This window comes from Naegleria gruberi (genome assembly GCF_000004985.1).
Source record: "Naegleria gruberi genomic scaffold NAEGRscaffold_55, whole genome shotgun sequence".
Lineage (NCBI taxonomy): Eukaryota > Heterolobosea > Eutetramitea > Acrasida > Naegleriidae > Naegleria > Naegleria gruberi.
This window is the reverse complement of record NW_003163272.1, coordinates 95,207-115,286: the sequence shown is the minus strand read 5'-3', so window position 1 is coordinate 115,286 and position 20,080 is coordinate 95,207. Positions and strand designations below refer to the sequence as shown.

General features: G+C 35.4%; 7 protein-coding genes and 1 pseudogene across 8 annotated transcripts; 4 read left to right on the top strand and 4 right to left on the bottom strand.

Annotated features, from left to right (window-relative positions):
- Positions 1-1,270: 1,270 nt before the first annotated feature.
- Positions 1,271-2,716, bottom strand: NAEGRDRAFT_72677 (uncharacterized protein; the record flags this gene model as incomplete). Its single annotated transcript, XM_002672154.1, has 1 exon — positions 1,271-2,716. The coding sequence occupies one exon, from the start codon at positions 2,714-2,716 to the stop codon at positions 1,271-1,273; it is 1,446 nt and encodes a 481-aa protein (XP_002672200.1).
- A 431-nt stretch (positions 2,717-3,147) lies between these two features.
- On the bottom strand, positions 3,148-5,622 carry NAEGRDRAFT_72676 (uncharacterized protein; the record flags this gene model as incomplete). Its single annotated transcript, XM_002672153.1, has 1 exon — positions 3,148-5,622. The coding sequence occupies one exon, from the start codon at positions 5,620-5,622 to the stop codon at positions 3,148-3,150; it is 2,475 nt and encodes an 824-aa protein (XP_002672199.1).
- An 864-nt stretch (positions 5,623-6,486) lies between these two features.
- NAEGRDRAFT_52361 (uncharacterized protein) lies at positions 6,487-7,077 on the top strand (the record flags this gene model as incomplete). The annotated part of the gene is made up of 1 exon (XM_002672217.1): positions 6,487-7,077. One exon carries the CDS (start codon positions 6,487-6,489, stop codon positions 7,075-7,077), a length of 591 nt encoding a protein of 196 aa, XP_002672263.1.
- A 332-nt stretch (positions 7,078-7,409) lies between these two features.
- Positions 7,410-9,554, top strand: NAEGRDRAFT_52360 (uncharacterized protein; the record flags this gene model as incomplete). The annotated part of the gene is made up of 1 exon (XM_002672216.1): positions 7,410-9,554. One exon carries the CDS (start codon positions 7,410-7,412, stop codon positions 9,552-9,554), a length of 2,145 nt encoding a protein of 714 aa, XP_002672262.1.
- A 322-nt stretch (positions 9,555-9,876) lies between these two features.
- On the top strand, positions 9,877-12,928 carry NAEGRDRAFT_72673 (uncharacterized protein; the record flags this gene model as incomplete). Its single annotated transcript, XM_002672215.1, has 2 exons — positions 9,877-12,208; positions 12,252-12,928. The coding sequence occupies 2 exons, from the start codon at positions 9,877-9,879 to the stop codon at positions 12,926-12,928; spliced, it is 3,009 nt and encodes a 1,002-aa protein (XP_002672261.1).
- Positions 12,929-13,028: 100 nt separating this feature from the next.
- NAEGRDRAFT_t605 lies at positions 13,029-13,107 on the top strand (annotated as a pseudogene). Its single transcript has one exon. The product of its transcript is annotated as a tRNA-OTHER (tRNA).
- A 33-nt stretch (positions 13,108-13,140) lies between these two features.
- On the bottom strand, positions 13,141-14,899 carry NAEGRDRAFT_52358 (uncharacterized protein; the record flags this gene model as incomplete). The annotated part of the gene is made up of 3 exons (XM_002672152.1): positions 13,141-14,068; positions 14,250-14,469; positions 14,590-14,899. The coding sequence occupies 3 exons, from the start codon at positions 14,897-14,899 to the stop codon at positions 13,141-13,143; spliced, it is 1,458 nt and encodes a 485-aa protein (XP_002672198.1).
- A 184-nt stretch (positions 14,900-15,083) lies between these two features.
- Positions 15,084-20,059, bottom strand: NAEGRDRAFT_59256 (serine/threonine protein kinase; the record flags this gene model as incomplete). The annotated part of the gene is made up of 4 exons (XM_002672151.1): positions 15,084-16,087; positions 16,148-17,817; positions 17,930-18,355; positions 18,529-20,059. The coding sequence occupies 4 exons, from the start codon at positions 20,057-20,059 to the stop codon at positions 15,188-15,190; spliced, it is 4,527 nt and encodes a 1,508-aa protein (XP_002672197.1). The 3' UTR covers positions 15,084-15,187.
- Between the last annotated feature and the right edge of the window lie 21 nt (positions 20,060-20,080).

The following is a 20,080-nucleotide window of genomic DNA, read 5'->3' as shown; positions in this document are numbered from 1 at the left end:
GAAAGAAAACAATTATCATCATCACCATCAAATTCTATCCTAAGCTAAGAGGAATCCGAGATATCAGGAGGTCACAAATAATGTCGTTAACTTAGTAAAGTTGTGGTGGAGATTAAAGTGGAGGAGTCTTTGCTGGTATTAGGACAAGAGAGAGTTTCTCCAAAAAGAGAGTGTAATTATGCGGTTGTAGTCATTAGCTATTTGGCCCAACTTAGTTGATAAAATTGGATTTCAATAATAGAATTTCTAAGGTTGGAGACAGTCATGATACGATTACACAAAACATTATTTGTTGTAATTTCCACAGTGATTATGCAGTTTTACCCTTGATCTTGCTCTTGCAACTTTTTGGGTATTAGGAGAGTGGACAGAAAAATCTTTCTTAACATGTTTCAACTAATGTCCGTTTTGATCATAAATTATGTGCGAAGAATGAAAAGTCTGAAAGGATACTATCACGAAACATTAGAGAAACACCCATTTCAATACCTTGTCCACCCATTATTTATTGTAAACTAAACGAAACCTTTTCATGATTAGTAGGCAAAAATCACGAGGCACCTTGCTTTCCTTTTTTAACATTTCATGATTCGGAAAAGTAACACTGAAATGTTGAGAAAAGTAAAATAAGATACATTAAAGAAACATTGAATGGAATGGAAACACAGAAAAAAAGATTGGAAACCTTGCGGAATGGGTAAACAAGAATATATTGCTTCATCATTGTCTTCATCAGCGTCTTGTCTTTACGATGATAATTCAAGAATTAAACAAAATCATAAATCACCAATTGATGAAAATAATTATTCGAAAGATAAAGTTTCGGAAGATTTCTACTACCAACAAGGAGATTTGCGATGGCTTGTAGATGATGAATTAATCAGTGAAGAAGCTTCCACTGCAATCGTCTTGTTAATTATCGGTTTCTTCTTTCTGGTCGTTTGGATCGCCAACTATGTCATGGTATGTTAAATTATTTCACAATTTCACATTCGAATGTTTTCAATTTTTCAGTTTCGAAACTCACAAAACCTTAGAGCAAGAATCTGTGCTAGGATTAGTCTAGCTCTTTTCTTCCTTACCATATTACTACTCGTTTTGATGTCCATTGTGGCCGTAGCTTTGCCCATCATTACCCTTAGCAATGTATCTTCAGCAATGGCTGGATAGACGAATTTTCCAAATGATTATGGCCATTTCGTTTTAATAATTTATTGTTTTATTAATAATTGGACAGAGAATTGCCAAGACGAAACTCGACCAGACCAGTTTACACCTTCTCCCAATCTATGAATTTAGACAAGATTACCTTCACAAATAAGAATAAGAGGAAGAAAACTGCCTTGATAATTGCCAAAATCTTTCCAAAAGTACTTGTTTCATCCTTACTCGTTTGCTTTCTATAGTGTTTGATGAGATTGATGGCCTGTTCTCGTTCCTTCTTTTGATGACTTTCACTTGTAATTAAACTCGTCTCCTTCTCAATTCTGTATGTACATGGATAGGCAGGTGATGATAAAAGTAAGGATCCTAATTGAGGGTCTTTGATTAAATGTTTTGTAAATTGAGGTTTCACACCAATAATGTCGGCCAATTCGTCTGTGTAATGTGGATAGTCAACTTGAACAGTGTGTCTCTTTGATTCAGTATATCTCGAGGCCATTGCTTCACGTTTTTGTTCGACATCTTGTTTCATTTCGGATTCGGATGGAAGTTTGTAATCTCCTCTGAACATTCTCACAGCAACTCTTGATTGTAATTCAGATATTGGAATGATGGCACCAAATGGTTGAATGAGTCCAATGAATGCAATACCAGTTCCATGTTTTGGATGAAAAACGTACTTGTATAGTGAAACCTTGTTATTCTCATCGAAACAATCCTCAAAGAAACCATCCTTAAAGAATGGGAATGAAATTCTATATCCTGTACAAATAACTACTGTATCAATATTCGAAGCATTTTCATCATTTTCAAATCTACAAGTGTGGCCATCTCTGGAAAATCTCACAATATTTGGAACTACACGAACTACACCATTATTAATCTTGGAAATGAGTTCACTATTTACAGTTGGGTGGCTACCAAAGAATCGATGACGAGGAGCCAAGTATTTAGAGAATTTTTTCAAATCTCCATTCACAAGAGTTAATAAGAACTCGTTGGCATATTGAATAACTCTACGTGGTAACATCCATGCAAATCTTGGAACATGATCAAGTGGATCACCAAGTAGTTCTCTTGGTATAATCCAGGATCCTCTTCTGGTTGATAAGATCACTTGTTTGGCCACATTTTTAGCCAATTCTGCAGCAATATCACCACCACTGTTACCAATTCCAACTACAAGCACATTCTTATTCATGAACATGTCAGAATCGAATGGATTCTTATAAGAATGTGAGTGAATGACATTTCCTTTGAAATTTTCCTTCAATCCCTCAAATGTTGCAATATTTGGTGTTGAGTGATGTCCCGTACAAACCATAATATGATCAAAAGTTTCTTCACTCAACTGATCACCCTTTCTAATAATAACCTTATACTTGTCAGTTGATCCAGAATTGACAAGATCAATATTCTCCACACGAGTATTAAATTCAATATATTGTTCCAATTCAAACTTGGCAGCATATAATTTCAAATATTCTACAACCTTTTCATGAGGAAGAAAAGTTGGAAATTCATCAGGAATTGGAAAATCCGAATAACTCATCAACTCCTTACTTGTATTGATCACTGTTGATTTATAAACCGATGAGAAATCAGTTTCCTTCTCTGAATACCTCCACAATCCTCCAATATCATTAGAAGCCTCATAGCAAGCAATATCAAAGAGTGGAATTTGATATTTGATGGCAAATTCTTGATTTTCATAAACTTGATCATTGGATGCTGCCAATTCTTTAATGGCACACAAACCACTACACCCAGCACCTACAATACAAACACGTTTACGTGGTAACTGTTGTCCCAATAACGATGAAGATCCTGCAGACATTTTTTTCTTTGTGTTTCTTGTGCAAAGAAATTTCCGAACTCTTCTATGGATATGAGGGACAGGAAGAAAATCGGAGAATATAACCAGATGACGAGTCCACTTGTTTTACGTAAAACATTAAAATGAACTTGTGGTGATTGTGAAGTTTATTGGAGAAGATAAACTTCAACTTCGTTTAAAATCCATGCATTCAAGCTTCCTGCTAAACTCTTTTGAGCTTCATCACTTCTGAATCCTCCTCTGAATGTTGAATAAGCACCTCCAACATTGGTATGGCCTCGTTTAAGGGTGGAATCGAGATATAAATCATAGGGATCGAATACGAGATTTGTACCTCCACCAAATGATGGACCTGAACTTGCATGACAATAGACAGCTCTCTGTGTATTCTTAACTTTGAGTTTTCTTGGACCATCATTGTATGGATTGATCAAACTAAAGAGGAAAGTATCATTTGCCTTAAGCCATTGATTACTTGAATTCCACTCCACTGAATTGTATCCACCGAATATGTAACCCTCAGTAGTTCTGCAAACAAGAATGGAGGGTCCCTTCTGGTCACACATTTTGTGGAATACATTACTGTCAAATCCATCCTTTGTAGCTTTGAAAGCCAAGGTCCAAATTTTTCCTTTTGTAATAGAGGTTTCTCCAGCCATTTTGATAAGTTCCTGCCTGTTTTTACTCTTCAAAATGGTGGAAATTCCAAAGTGAGTATTCTCTCCTTCAGTGGCTCCCTTTCTCTTCTGGGCTCTTTTGCAATTCACAAGTGGTGTTCTATCTGGTGCACATACATGCCTGTAAGCTTCCAACAATAGTGAATCCTCCACAATATTAAATATTTCCACAACATCTGTCAATTGATGAGCTGTCATGAGAGGGAAACGAATGCAAGAAATTAAATCCATGCAAGCATCTCTTAATAGTTGTTTATCCTCATCCCTCAATCTATTTGCAAGTTGAATCAAATCGGTATGATGTCTATTTTGAGGTACAGGATCTAATGAGAGTCTTGTGTGCAAACTAATGTCATCCCTCAGTGGATTTTTGACAACAGCAAATGGAATTGTCTCAGTGTCATCTCCATCATTTGGGCTCTCGTAATCATTCAGTAATTGTTTCTTTCTGAACATGGCTATATGCTTTTTACGGAAGATTAACTCTTCCTCTTCTGGAGGTTGTGATAGTATCTCCTTAATGTGTGAAATATCCTCTGGTGATAGACCATTGCTGCCGAGAGCAATTTCCTCTTCTTCATCAGAAAGTTCCTCATCATCTGCATTGGCAATGTAGGTCTCTACAGCATCTTCATCTTGACAGTGTTCAATTTGTGACAAACCCCATCTCAACAAGGCACGAAACAGTTCAATTTCATCCACAGCGAGATATTCACTCTCAAGGAAAGTCTTCATAGTGAGCTTGGATACAAAAGGTAACGATTCACTTGCAATCACTTCTCTAGCATTATGCTTGATAAAGTCAAAGCAATTTTCAATTAAATCCTCAGAACCATACTTTGATGCCAAGTCCAATAGAACAATGGCCGACTCCGAATCAATGTATTGCTTTACATAGTCAACACAGAAATTCTTGAGTTCCAACAAAATCAATTCATCAGCAGCTGCCAATACATGCATACACATTGAAATGACATTATCAATATCATCTGTGCTAATCATGTGAGTGACATGCACTGTTTTATCCTTGATTTTCTTATGTTTGAGTTGTGTGGTAAACGTAACTCTTCCAGTATAAATATATTGTAATACCTTTTCAAAAACAATAGGTGTAATATTTGGTTTTTCTACAATTGAAATTCTAGTGCCGAACGAATTAGTCAACACCTCTGAATTACCAGAGAATGGTAAACTTGTACCTGTTGAAAGAGGTGTTCCAGATTCTAAAAACATTCCCCTACTCACAAGGAACATATTTCTGAAATATTCAGATCTCTGACATAATATAACCTTATGACAATGGAATGTTCTTTGATTCTTCCCACTTCCAATTCTTAGTTGTACGTCACTCAACTCCTCGTTATCAATTAAAAATCCAAAATCTGTTGCCAAACGTGAAACGTTTGCATATGTCACTGTTCTAAAGGTTTCTGATTTTTCAACAATTTTCGAATAGTTTCCATACACTGAATTTTCATCTCTTGTTGTTACTGTACTATTAGTAGGAACGTTTTCAGTTGCATTTTTCTGAATGCCATACAAACTTGACGAATGAAGTCCAGAGTTTAGAATAGAATTATTCGAAGGTGGAGATTGAGCCATACTTAACAATGAAACTCCTCCAGAATTCAACATTAAATTGTTATTCATACCAGGAGTTGCAATTGTAGGTGTTGTCAACAATGATCCTCCATTATTATTATTGTTATTTGCATTATTAGAACTACTATTCAAAGTTCCTAATGATGATGATCCAACGTTATTACCACCAGTTGTTGTACTTCCATTGTTGTTATTATTATTTGAAGTTATTATTGAAGATGTCGTTGTTGTATTAGAAATAGATGTACTTGCTGATGACGTTATTGATGATGATGAATTATTATTAGTACTACCATTCGTACTAGAGGTAGTATTGTTATTATTCGAACTAGAAGTTAACATTCTTTAAATATATATAAATTTTAAATAATTATGTAACTATTACGATTGTCAATGATTCAAAATACAACAAAAATCAATAATTGACTGAACACAAAAACGCCAAAATTGTGTTTTACTCTATATTTTGCCAGGCTAAATTAAAAACAAAGCCTTTGATCTTTGTAGTTTGGGGAGGATTTGGTTGTGTTTTTTTGCGATTCTGTGATGAAAATTGATGGCTTTCATTCCTTTGGAGGAGTGGCTTATCGAGGATGACATGGAACTTGGATTAATGAAGGCTGAAGAACATGTTGGTGTTGATTCAGTAGTGGAGGTTTATTGTTGTTGAGGAATTGGTCAATACAGAATATTGATAAATTTTCTTACTCTACATCTTAACCTCTTGTAGATGATAGTAATATGATATTATTATTTCACTACACGGATTGAAGGAAGTGCTAATTCTGGTGAAGTAGTTGATGCCAAAAACCACTAACCTCCAAAACAAAACCTATCAAGATGGTGAACACATGCAAAGAAGTGTTGGTTTTTTTTTTGAATTTTTTAACGGTAACAATATGCGGTTTACTGTAGGAACTTCTGTGGTGAAGTTTGTTCACATGTTTTGTAAAAACAAAATGCAATTACTGAGCAGAGACTTGTGGCTTGAGATTTTGACAACACTCTTGGAAGGTTTTAATGATGAATGGCAACTCCATACTCTTTATGCTGCATCTCTTGTTTGCAAGGAATGGCATCAATTATTACATTGGAAAATCAACACCACCGACACTTCTCCTAATATTTGGAAGTTGTTGGCCAATAGAAATTCTATTATCATTTCCCCTAATGACAATTCTGCAACGGAATTGACAATTGATAGACATGAGGAGATTAATTTCACCAAATTACTTGCCAAATGACCTTTCCAAAGTTTACAAAGTTGAATTTGAAGGATTAGGCGGAATTAATTATGGTTCTGAAGGATCCATAAGAAAATTCAAAATGAATTCCACTTTTGGATTGGTAATATTGAAAAGAATGATCAGTCATGATGAGCAAATTAGAAATCAATTCTTCAAGTTCATGAAATCATTTTTTAAAATTTATTGGAATAGTCCTTATTTTCAATACATGGAAGAAAGGATTTCCAACTCTACATATTTCATTGAAACATATCGAATCAATACAGAGAAAGTATTAGAATCAGGACATTGGTCTGAGGATGACAAAACTTATGAACAAGATAAAGCAGATCGTGATTTGGAATTAATTGAATTGATGAAAACCATGATTGGTGGAGAGAGTGATGGAATTTCTGAAGATTTGAATGGATTGAGATTGTATCTTGAGAGAGAATGTCCAATTATTGCAGAATATTATGGGAGTGGTATTGGCACATTTTGGTCAATGTATTTCTTAATGATTACTAGACGAGGAGATGGAATTTACTTTGAACAAATTGCTGAAGACTAGTTTCAGGATTCGAATAAAGAATAAAATGAGGAAGCAAGGTTCTTATCATGGTTATCCGGTTACAATCTCTGTCCAACTTGTTTTACAGTTTTTTTTTGTAACATTTTCGAAAGTACCTTAATTCATTCTCAAGTTGCCCGATTAATTCCAATGAGATATCAACAGGTGGTGCTGGACCTGGTTCGTACTTGGTTTCAGGATTTTTCATCTCCTTCATCAACCTTCATAAATTAACCATACCTGAGAGACTAGTCACCTTTCAAATTCTCCTCAAAAAGGTAAAAAAACAAGTAAAACAAAATACATTTTGAAAATTGGTCATCTCCTTCATGATGGTCAATTCTCCTTCTACACCGAGTAAGAGATCGTCTCGTTCTCTGTTTCCACTCCTCTTCAATAATTCTAACAATTCGAATAGTTCCTCGGCAAGTTCATCATCAAATTCTTCTTCATTGAATGAAACCTCTCCTAACGGTGGACATCTTTCTAATAATTGTTCAGCATTTTCCAATAATAATTCTGGTTCTTTTGATATTTCCAAGTATGCTGTCCAATTTACTGAAGTTATGGAAGTGGAAGCTGCAAGAAATCATTTCTATGACTATCTCACCAATATTGCCCTCTGTAATGAAACTGTTCACTTTTTGAGAGATTTTGAAGAGTACAAGAATGCTTACTTTCTCAGATTTGGCAACCGATTGTTACCGAATTCATCCTTTACCACCTCATCATCCTCAACAACAAGTACTCCAAGAAATAGTACTGGAACTTCACTATTTGGAAGGAGAAAAACTGGTGGCAATACACCACAAACATTGGATACAAAATCTGTGCGTAGTTTGAATTTTGTGAATGACATCTTTTCGGGGGTCGTTGCTAGCTCATCAGTGGCAGAACCCTATGTGAATGCCATCAAGATTTGTTATGCATTGGCTTCTGTAATTATGGAGAAGTATATTATTGGTGGGTTGAATTTACCAAATATCATAAATAAGAAGGTGAAAAATAATTGGGAAACTTTACAAAATGTCTATGAAGCCAATCAATGGCCAGAGGAGGCTTATCATTTCATTACAATGGTTGAGTTACTATCGCCTGAGAATCTATTCAGCACTGTCTACTTGGCTGTACTCACTGACATGAAATTGGACCAATTTCCACGATATTCAAGGAGTGACTTTTTGAAAAACTTTCTCTTAAAGAATGGAGAGGAATTTACCAGAGCCATTGCATTGGACACAACCAAGGGAAGAGATTGTCGATTCAAGACTGAGGATTTCATTCACAAGACATTGTCAGATCATCACATTACGAATAGTTTTGCTCTCATTGAAGACTCACCCTATTGGAATTGTGTCTATGAGAAGGAGAAACCAATGTCAACAGCTCGCTACATTTCCTCGACCAATTTCATGATTGGAAAGAATTTGAAAGGACTCAAGTGTATCAAGTATGTCTATCAATTACCCTACCCAAGAGATTACGTGCTGGCAATTTATGCGTCCAGTAAAGAGGTCCGTAAAAAGTTGGACCCTTGGGTTGTGGATTTCAAGAATATCACCTATTCTGGAGGAAATTCTTCCACTGCCTCAATATTCCCTCAATCATCTTCAACAAGTTCAACAAGTTCAGCATTGAATCCACCCCAAACAACTCAATCACCAAGAGGCACCAGAACTAGTATGAGCAATGATACAACAGGTTCCCAACAAGTATCACCTCTTGCACAGAAAGAAAACTCTTCAAATCGAATCTTTGATACTACACAGTTCAAATGTACTGTTCCAGAGGATGAAGTACCAAGAACCATTCTGAGAAACTCAAAATCCTGCTCTTGTTTATCGGGTTCTCCACCTATTTCCCCAAGGTGTTCAAAAGAAGCGCATCTTGCCTTTACCACATTAGATGTTCCTTTCACAATTGGATTGGGATTCAGTCAGAGAGTGTTCCATTATCTGTGTAGCTTGATTTATGATGCTGGGCTTGATTGCTTCATAATGTATCATAAAACCTACGAGAATAGTGATTCATCTGTATCTAATGAAGTGAATGGAACAACAGATGGAAAGGAACCAATCAGTGCTGATGGATTGACCATTCACTACTTTTACAAAACCTCAGATACGACAACACGCCTTGTCACTCTCACCTATGCAGATCTTAGACTTCCCTTCCAAGGTGATTTGTATTTTAAATTATTGACCAAATCGAGAGGAAAGGAATTAAGGGAAGCCCTTCAGAAGAATTTGCCTCTCTATGAGAAGGAGTGGCATTCTCACTGTCAAGCAATGGAGTTGAGACAAAAACAGGACAAACCCGAGGTATCTAATTACGATTCAGTGGATGCATTTGTGGATTCTCTCTATCGAGTAGAGAATAAGGATGACTTTCATCTCTTCAAAACACTTCGAGAAAACATGAAAACCTATCCAAATCGATCATGGTATTCAGAATTTTTGAATTCAAGTAAAAAGTAATTGATATTGATGAAAATCATAATTAGAGTTTGTATTAAGGTATTGAGGTTTAAAAAACAAACTCACTTTAAAGCCAACTTATAGATTCAATTTCGGGACTTAATCGCCTGAAAAGGCTCGAGCTATATCTGATGCATTAACGCGTTTGTTGGTTATTTAACGTACTTTAAAAAAAATAAGCGCAGTTGGATAAGGCCATTCTCTTCATTTTTTTTCCTTAATAATTATTGATAACGCTGTTCATCATCATCTTCATCATTGGCTATTAATTACTACCAACATACTTCAACAACATTAAGCGCAACCTTAAATGACGAATCCAATGCACAGCAACAAAGTAACACCACTCATTGAATCTTGTAGTAATGAATCACTACCCAATCTTATTTCTAAATATCCTGTATCGAACCCAAGTTCGAGAAGGAATAGTATTATGCAAATCCCACCCTCTCTTCCTGATAGAACACCAGTTTACGCCAATAATCCCATCTATTATGCTCCACCAGTGAAGGAATTCTTCTTTCGTGATTTGTCGGACCAAGAGTCTGTCCCAACCACAGTTCATAATTTAAATACTTATGTGATGACCAAGACGGCCAACAATGAACAAAGTTTAGAGTCCATCACTAGTATACCAAATTCAACTCCAGTTCAACAAGTACAAGCTCCACCTTCTTCCAGTGTTTTTATTCCAAATGTTAAAAGTACAAACACAATGTCCTCCACCAAATCCCCAAATTCTAAGTTATCATCCAATCCAAATTCTAGGAGAAATAGTATGCTCCAAATTCAACCTCAAGAAAAACTTGCTCGTTCCAACTCACTTTATTATGTTGCTCCTTCTCGAGAAATTTCCTTCCACAATTTGGCAGAGCAAGAGTCGTTGGCATCAAGCTTTAAAACTAGTACAAAAAAGCTTTTTGATAACGATTCTATAGTTACGCCACAAAGTATTACCGGAGAGGAGAAGAGACCAACTTCTGTTGAATTGAGGCCACATTTTTATATTTGCTCATTCAGATGTTTATTGATCACCATGATGCTAGTAATGTTAGTGATACCAGTTCTTTCATTAATAGGAATTTCTATTGGATTTTCAATTCTTGCTTCCAATGATGTTAAAAATCAAGTAATGGCACAGTCATATTTCAGAGCAGAGTCTTATGTTTCCGACTTTTTGTGGATATGTATGGAGGCAACAAGACAACAGAGACATGCCATCTATAGGAGTTATTTTATGAATGAGGGTGGCCTTAATACTAATTCTTCAACTAGTAACTTTTACTCTTATGAAAATTATGTAAATATTTTAAGGTTACTAGCTGTAAGCCATCATCAATATATAGGAAAGATATTCTTGGTGGATTTTACTTGCCCAAATACAGATTATTTGTATGTTGATGAAAGTTATGAACTAGTACTTCCAGTTTCAAACGAAGATGAGGGGCAATTCGACAATATGCAAAGAGTTTTTCTGATGAAGCAGGCAAATGATGAAACATTTCAGTCGTTTTACTACTTTTCGAAATATGGAAAATTGAGAACTGTCACTGATTCAGAATTAATGGATAAATGGGACCCAACTCAAGGAGAGTTCTACAAATTAGCTCTCAAACACAAAGAGGCCCTCGTTCCAATGGATGTTCAATGGCAGGGATCGTCAATTGAGGAAAGAATCTATACCTGCTACCAATCTAACGTTTATTCTCCATATGATTCAACTTTTCTAGGAATGACCAGTATCAATGTTAACATCAAATACTTGTCAGATTTTGTTAGATCGTTCTATGTTTCTCCAAATTCTTTTGTAGCTATTGTTGAATTTTTCACTAGAGAGAGCAATAGCGGTGCACCCGTTCTCCATAAGCGTGTTCTTGGGTTCAAGAATTCATCAGCAATAGCAGTTTTTGATGAAAGTTCCACTTTCGATATCAGAATTGCTGAAGCACACGAAGTTTCAGATCCTTTACTGAAACACGTATTACTCAACATCTTACCAAGTGATTACTCTGGCTATAAGAATAAGTCCACAGCTGAGTATAATCCACATTTGAATTCCTTTTCCTTTAGTGGTGAAGACTATGTTGTTGCCCATGGAGTAGTAAAAAGAACAGTCGATTTGAACATGCATTGGATTGTTGTCGTAGTTGCTCCAGATGGTGACTTTGTCAGTAATGTTATGCTCATGTTGGGACTAACAATTGGTATCGCATTTGTGTGCCTTGCTTTTGGTGTACTTTTTAGTTGCATATTCTCTCAAGCTGTGTCCAAACCATTGAGATTCTTCTCAAGAGAAAGTAAGGCTCTCTCAAATTTAGAAGCTCCAAAAACTTCAAAAGTTTACAACACCACAACTGAAATTCATGAACTTTCTATTGCCTTTGATAAGATGAAAACAACTGTTCGATCATTTAAAAAGTTTGTTCCAAATGAACTACTGAGAGACATGTTGAAGAATGGTAATGAAATTACTTTGGGTGGTAGGCTTGTTGGTAACTTGACAATATTTTTCTCAGATATTGAAAATTTTACAACAATTAGTGAAGAATTGGATCCTGAAATGTTGATTCAACATGTTTCTGAATATTTTCATGTGTTGACAGAAGAAATTATTTACGAGAATGGAACTTTGGATAAGTATATTGGTGATTCAGGTAAGTTTAACGATTTCAGGATGTAACAAAAATTTTGAAATAGTAATGGCCTTCTGGGGAGCTCCTGACACATCAGCAATTTCTGGTTTAAGAGGATGTAGAGCTGCCTTGAGATGTCAACAAAGAATGTCTGACCTTAGAAGAAAATGGCAAAGGGAAGCAAAGCCACTGTTTAGGTGTCGTATTGGGTTACATAGTGGGTCCTGTGTTGTTGGTAATATTGGAAGTATTTGGAGACTAAACTTTACCATTATTGGTGATTCTGTAAATTTGGCTTCTCGTTTGGAAGGAACAAACAAGTTTTATGGAACCAGCATTCTGTTGTCTGAAGATACATTCCTCCAACCTTATGTTGCCGAACAATTGGAGGTGAGAAAGATTGACCAAATCAGTGTGAAGGGTAAGAGTGTTGGTTGTGTTATATATGAGTTGCTTGGAAGAAGAACCAACAATTCAATTAAAGAACCCTCAAAAGATACAAAGAGTAGTAGACCTCTCCCAACTCCAAACGATGAAATAATGAGACTCAGACAAATATACGAAAGAGCGTTGGAAATGTATGCATCTGGAGATTTTGCTCAAGCTTTACTATTCTTTGAGGAATGTCTAAAGATTCGACCAGAAGATGGCCCTTCGAGAACATTGAGAGAAAGATGTAGAGAGTACGCTGTTCATCCACCAAGAGATTGGAATGGTATTTATCACAATACAGAAAAATAAAACTGATGTCCAATGAAAATATGAATTGCTCCATACCATAAATTACCTTATTTTAAAATATTAATTACTCCAGACCATTGAGGGATTAAGAAGTGATATTTGGAAATTAGCTTAGTTTGGGAGAGCAAGCTATTGGCAATTACAATAGTAGGTCATCGGTTCAAGTCCGATATTTCCAATATCTTTTAAATGATAGTAATGTTGAAAAGAATTTAATCATGACACTGAATCATTTCAAAACTGAAACCGTGTTGAATGAGACTATTCTTGACATTTTCAATGTGTTCAAAACCTCTTGTTTGGCATGTAATAACAGTACCAGTATAACCAACAGGAACATTGTAATTTCTTTCGTGGTCAACTTCTCTAATGTTGACTTTAAGTTCTCCCAAAAGTGTCAAAACCTTAGCTAATTGACCTGGAACGTCAGGAACGACAGTTCTCAAACGAACTAAACGACCACTTTGTGCCAAACCTCTATCGATAATATCTCTAACAGTACCAACATCCATATTACCTCCAGAAAGTATACAACAGACACGATGAGAACCACTGCTTGTCTTTGTCACTTCCTCTAACTTTCCACTCAAAAGGGCAGCAACTGGAGTAGCACCAGCTCCTTCTACGAGAGTCTTTTCTCTTTCCAAAAGGACGAGAACAGCGTGAGCAATTTCACTTTCCGTGACAGTAACAATATCATCGACAAATTGATCAATAATTGGGAATGTCAAATCACCAATTCTTCTAACAGCAATACCATCAGCAATGGTAGCATGGAAAGGAACAGTTGTGGATTTTCTATTCTTTTTGGCAGTAACCATGGAAGGAACATTTTCAGTTTGAACACCATAAACCTTAATCTTTGGATTAACAGTCTTACAAGCAATGGCAACACCACTGATAAGACCACCTCCACCAATTGGACACACGATTGTGTCAATATATGGTGATTGTTCCAAAAGTTCCAAACCTAATGTTCCTTGGCCAGCAATAATGGCGTCATCGTTGAATGGATGGACGAGAACTCTATTTTCTGCCTCCTTAATTCTCAAAGCTTCTTGATAGGCATCATCGACACTTTCTCCGAATAATACTACTTCAGCTCCATATCTCTTTGTTCCGGCCACTTTAGAAAGTGGACTATTCACAGGCATACAAATAGTAGCCTTAATTCCAAGTCTCATAGCATGATAAGCAACAGCTGTATTCCAAATATTGATCAAACAGTTAAAAAACAGTTAAAAACTCCACAAAATGCATTTTCAACATACCTTGAGCACTATTGAAATTTAACTAAAATGAATTTAGATAATATACTTACTGGTTACCAGCAGATGAGGCAACAACACCTCTCTTTCTTTGTTCTGTATCCAAAGCAGCTAACTTGTTAATAGCTCCTCTTTCCTTAAAACTTCCAGTCATGTGCTTATTTTCATATTTCAAAAAGACCTTTCTAGGATGCAAAACGTTCTTTTGTTGTCCGAATATTTCTTGTGTTAAAACAGCTGATTCTTGCAGTGGGGTTGGAGGTAAAAGTGGTTCTATAAATGAAAGATGATGAAGAAGATTTAAATTAGCAACATGATGATGGAAAGAAGTATAAACAATGTATAAATTACATGATATGATGAGAATTGATGAACAATATATACAAAACTTACTAATTCTTGCAAAGGCTTCTTCAATATCATAGAAGGAAACATGAGCAGTCGACGACAAACCACCATCTTCAATAGGAGCAACAAATTGAATTTCCTCAGCAGTTGGAAGTGAAGTATCCTTATTCTCTGGTGTAGCAGCAATCTCAACCGGATGAACAACCTTCATCGATTGATACAAACTCGAGTGATAATTATTCTTCATCAACATCATATTGGAACACTTATTCATCATGATGATGGAATTCTTGCCATTAACATTCTTCATCAATGATCTAACGGCAGATATTCTCTTTTGATTCATCATCATCATCTTTGTATTTAATAAATTTATATATATATTGGTATGATGGTTTTATAATGTTCGTAACGGTAAATAAAAAACGCGGGATGATGAAACTCTAAACAGCACCTTCCTAGCGAAACGAATATTTGAATTTTTTTCAAAAAGAATTTTTATCATCAGCTGCTCAAAAATGGACTTGAAAATTTTCATTGCCAAATTTTTTCGTGTGGATTTATTGAGGAATTGGAAGAGAGTTTACAAAAAATTAGAGAAAGAAGATAGTAGGATGATGTGATATGGGTTTTTACCTTCTCCTTAGGTGAGTAGGGATTGAAGGTGTTGGATAACTTGTTCAATGTTTGGTCGGAGTTTTGGATCAGTTTGCCAACATTCTTGGATTAATTGGGAAAGTGCAAAGATTTGAGGAGATTCGTCTTGGGAGGAAGGCATGTATTCGAAACACCATTCATGGCATGATTCAATGGAATTGAAAGGAATGCTTGGTCTGTGGTTGTTCTCACAAATCATTTTGGTCAATTGGTAGGAAGTTACTTGTTCAAGAATTGAGGTAGTTCCAAGCTTTCTCAATATTTCTGGAGATTTACTGAGATAGGGATCCTTAATTTCGAATAGTAATTGCCACATGATAATAGAAAAACTGTAGATATCAACTGATGTGGCATAGGTCGGATCAATCGGTTTGATATCGAATAATTCTGGAGCCATATAAAAATGTGTACCCAATTGATTAGTAAGTGCGGAAACAGTTGCTTGTGAAATGGATTTACTCAACCCAAAGTCACAAACCTTGCAGTTTCCATTCGAGTCTAGTAGAATATTAGCTGTTTTCAAATCGCGATGAATAATCCTCCTCGGTTTCAAAAAATGCAAATATTCAATTCCATTAGCAATATTCAGCAACATTCTCAATTTTTGTTCGAGTGTGAAAGATAATTGTTTCATTTCCAATTTGGCAATTACCTTCTCCAAGCTCTGATCCAAACATTCCATGATAATGTATCGTTTAGTTGGTGATGTAGAAATTCCATAAAAGTTAATAATATTTGGATGACGAAGTTTGCTTAATACTATTGCTTCATTCTTGAAATCCTCCTCTGAAATATTCAAGTTATTCAAATCAAAGACCTTGACAGCAACTGTCATTCCATTAAATTTGGTCATAAAAACACTTCCCATTCCACCTTCTCCAAGTCTCTGTGTTAAATTAATTTATCAAGATTCAATTGTTAATAGAATAATTAATTTGAAACTAACCTTAATTGGTTTATCCATTCCAATCTTGTGAAGTGGAATCACGAAGGAAGAAGCATCTTCAGTTGATACAGTAGCATGCGATGCTAATGAACCGTGAGATAGAGACATTTCATATATATCAGTTGAGGATAATAATCTTTCATCAAGTGAGAGTTCAGTTTCGATTATTTTCTTCTCTCGCCTATTCTTCCTATAGACGATTACTCCCAAAATGAGAGAAACTACCAACATTGTAGTGAGGATAACAATAATGAGTGCAGAAGCAATGCTCAATCCATAAATTTGTGACATATTGGAACAATCATCTCCAATATAAAGAGTGTCACATTCACATCTTCCATTAGCTTGGCATTTTCCATGTCCACTACATACAGATTTGTCTATTTCACTCTTTCCTTGACACATTCGGTATTGGCATTGTTCGCCAGTGTAAAATTGACCACATTTACAAACATCCTTATTGGTGCAAGCTCCTCTGCTTGGTCCACCACATGATTCTCCAATTATTTTAGAAAAACAAATTGGAAATTGACAAGTTTCTCCATAAAATCCATCCAAACATTGACACTTGTTATTGATCATGCAAGTTCCATTTCCATACGAGCATACATTAGGATCATTTGCAGAGATCCCAAAACAAATTGGAATTTCACATTCCTTTCCCGTGTATAATCCATTCCAACATTTGCAATTATCTGGAGAAGTGCATTCACCACGACTTGAACAAACCATTCCACTCTCAAACATTCCATAACAAATTGGAACACATTCAGTGTTTTGTTTCACTAATTGGAATCCTGTTTCACAGCGTGGAGTTGCCTTGATGATCTGTTCATTGGTGGAGATGTAGAGAGTATTGTTTTGTGTGGAAATCATGTCGGTGGCTGCTGTGATATCAGCAATTGTTCGAATTGTTCCTTCCTTATTGGAAATAATTCGAATTTCATTGGACAGAGTATCTCCAATTACAACGTCTCCATTGGTGAGAGTGGCAATTAGTCTAGGATTATTGAATTTGGATTGAAAAGGATCGGTTGATGAGGATTTTCCAGCATCCCCTGTGCCAGCAACAAGGAAAACCAAATCCGAAACCAATTTTCTGATACGATTATTGGAGGAATCGGCAAAGTAAACTGTGGAATGATTAGGGCTAAATGACAGACCAGTCGGTGAAGCAAGTATGGCAACATTGGCCTCACTTGTATCTCCTCCATATCCAAATTTACCAGTTCCAGCAATTGTTGAAATCGTTCCATTTTCATTCACCAATCGAATTCTATTCGTACTTGATTCTGAAATTAACATTCTATTGTCTGGATAGAAGAGAATCTTTGTTGGATTGACGTGAGCATAGAAGACGTTCAATCCATCTCCTAATCCTCCCACTTTCTTATAAATATAACTTCCAACTAATTCTATTATTTCATTCTCGGTTGAAATAAAGAGGTCATTTCCATATCCACACATTCCAATTGGTATATTGAGATCTGTCTTTTGAGAAGCCATTGCATATGTTGAAATAATTCCATTACTAATCTTTCTAATTCTATTATTATACGAATCAGCAATGTAAATTTCATATTTAGATAACATGAAAACAGAACTAGGAAGAAATAACTTGGCTTGTGTTGGATTCATACCATCTCCATTGTAACCAGGTGAATTAGTTCCTGCTATTATGGAAACAGATCTTGCATCGAATAGGGAGACAGATAAAATTCTGTGATTGAACGAATCTAGACGAATTTGTCAAACACTGAAATTAATTCATATGAAACATACCTGCAACGTAGAGAGTACTTGCCAAGGCTTCAAAAAATAATCCAAATGGTGAAGTAAGCTCAGTCAGAGTCGGATTGTTAGTCACAATTTTTGAACCAGAATTTCCACTTCCTAAAATGGTAGTCACAACCGAATTGTTTAACCATCTCACTCTGTGGTTATTGCTATCTGAAATGAATAGACCCCATCCTGGTGAGTGGACAACGTATTTTGGGAAATTTAGTTGAATTTCTAACGGATTCATATCATCTCCATTGAAACCAGAATTTCCAGTTCCAAGAATTGTTGAAATTATTCCAGTATCCATTTGTACAGATCTCACTCGATGATTACCAGAGTCTGCTATGTACAGAGTTCTTGTGCTACCTTCATAATAAACTGAATGAGGTCTATCTAACTGAGCATTAATAGCCAAACCTCCATCACCTTAAAATTTATTATAATTTATAAAATTATTAGAAATGGCAACTTACCTGAATAACCTTGAATACCATTTCCAGCAATAACTTCCACTGTTCCTCTTCTACTTTTCAAAATTCGATGATTATCAGTATCTATTATTGAAAGTTATTTGATTTTCCAAAATATGCGAAACAAACCTGCAATATAAATTTCATCATAAACTTGTGAACAATGAATTCCATTTGGATTATTCATTATCACTGAAAGAGGTCCAGATCTAGATAATAATCTATCACTACTGATTGAACCTGCATAAAAACAACTCGATCCACCTTTCTGAGCTAGATCAAATTTTTGAATTGAACTTTGGCTTCCAGTATTTGCCAAAAACAAATTCGAATCCTTGATTTGCAATGAAACTGGATTATATGAAATAACACTCCTCGTCTCTATTGATGAATTCCAACATGAAACATTCGAAAATGTTAGAGAAATGCTTTGCAACGTTCCATTTGAAATGTTAATTTTTTCCAAAGTATTTTCAGATGATGAATCGGCAACAAATAATTCACCACTCGACTCATTAAATGCAATTGCAGAAATTGATTTGAAATATCTATTCTTTAAATTAACTCCATCTCCAAAAGCACCTATTCCTCCTTTCAAAATTAATGAAACTCTTCCAGCCAACCAATCAATCTTTAGAATTTTGTTTTCATTTCCAATCAAATAATTCCCAAAAACGAAAGAACTTGTACTTGGCTTGAAACTTTCTAATTTAAATAGTGTTCTCAACATTCCATCTGTCTGATTAATAATCTTGAAATATTCATGATCCAATGTCAGAATCGAATCGTCTGGAAGAAACGAAAGACCTTTCGGCGAAATTACGGTATCCAACGCAGGTCCATCAGTGCCAGATGATGAACCAAATACTTTTCCTGAAATAACAGTCAACCAACCTGTTTCTATATTGATTTTAAAGATGGAAAATATGTCATATCCATATATATAACCCTTATGATGTGAAATAAAAGTTGGGTTCAGGAGAATAGTCTGATTCGAATAGCCGTTTTGTTTTTTAAGTGAAGTTCCCTCACGAGAGGTCAATTCTCGTAAAATTCCATCTAAACCAACTTTGTAAATTACTTCATCATCACAAATAAACATATTTCCAATAAAATCTTTCGTAATTGACCGTATTTCAGTAAATACAGTTTCGTTTAGAAACATTCCATCTCGTGCATTCGTTTTTTTATCAAAATCCTTATCGGAAAGTAGTGTAATAATACCTTCCCTCTTATTAAATAAATAAATTTGATAAAAACTGGAAAGATAAATTTGATTTTCATCACTTTCGTCCACATGAAAACTGGAAAACAAAATATTGGTTCGATTGGCAGATGAGAATTTAGCACCATTCTTGAAATGCGAAAAGCTTTCACATGACAATTTACTGCCAGATGAAGAGGAATCACAACCAATTAATTGTGACAATTTTCCACCATTTTGGTTGAATTCGAATAATTGGTAAAAAGAAAGAAAGTAAATTAATTCGTTTTGTGATGAAGATTGCCGACCAAGTGTGAAGGAAAAAGACAATGGTTGGGAAGTGGCTGATAGTGTTTCTATTTGATATTCGACAGGTTTCGAAAAGACAATCCACTGGGAGCTGATGAAAAGCAATGCAACTAGTGGTAAAGCAATGCAAAGGAAATTTAGAGTCATCGTTCTAATCATCATCAATGA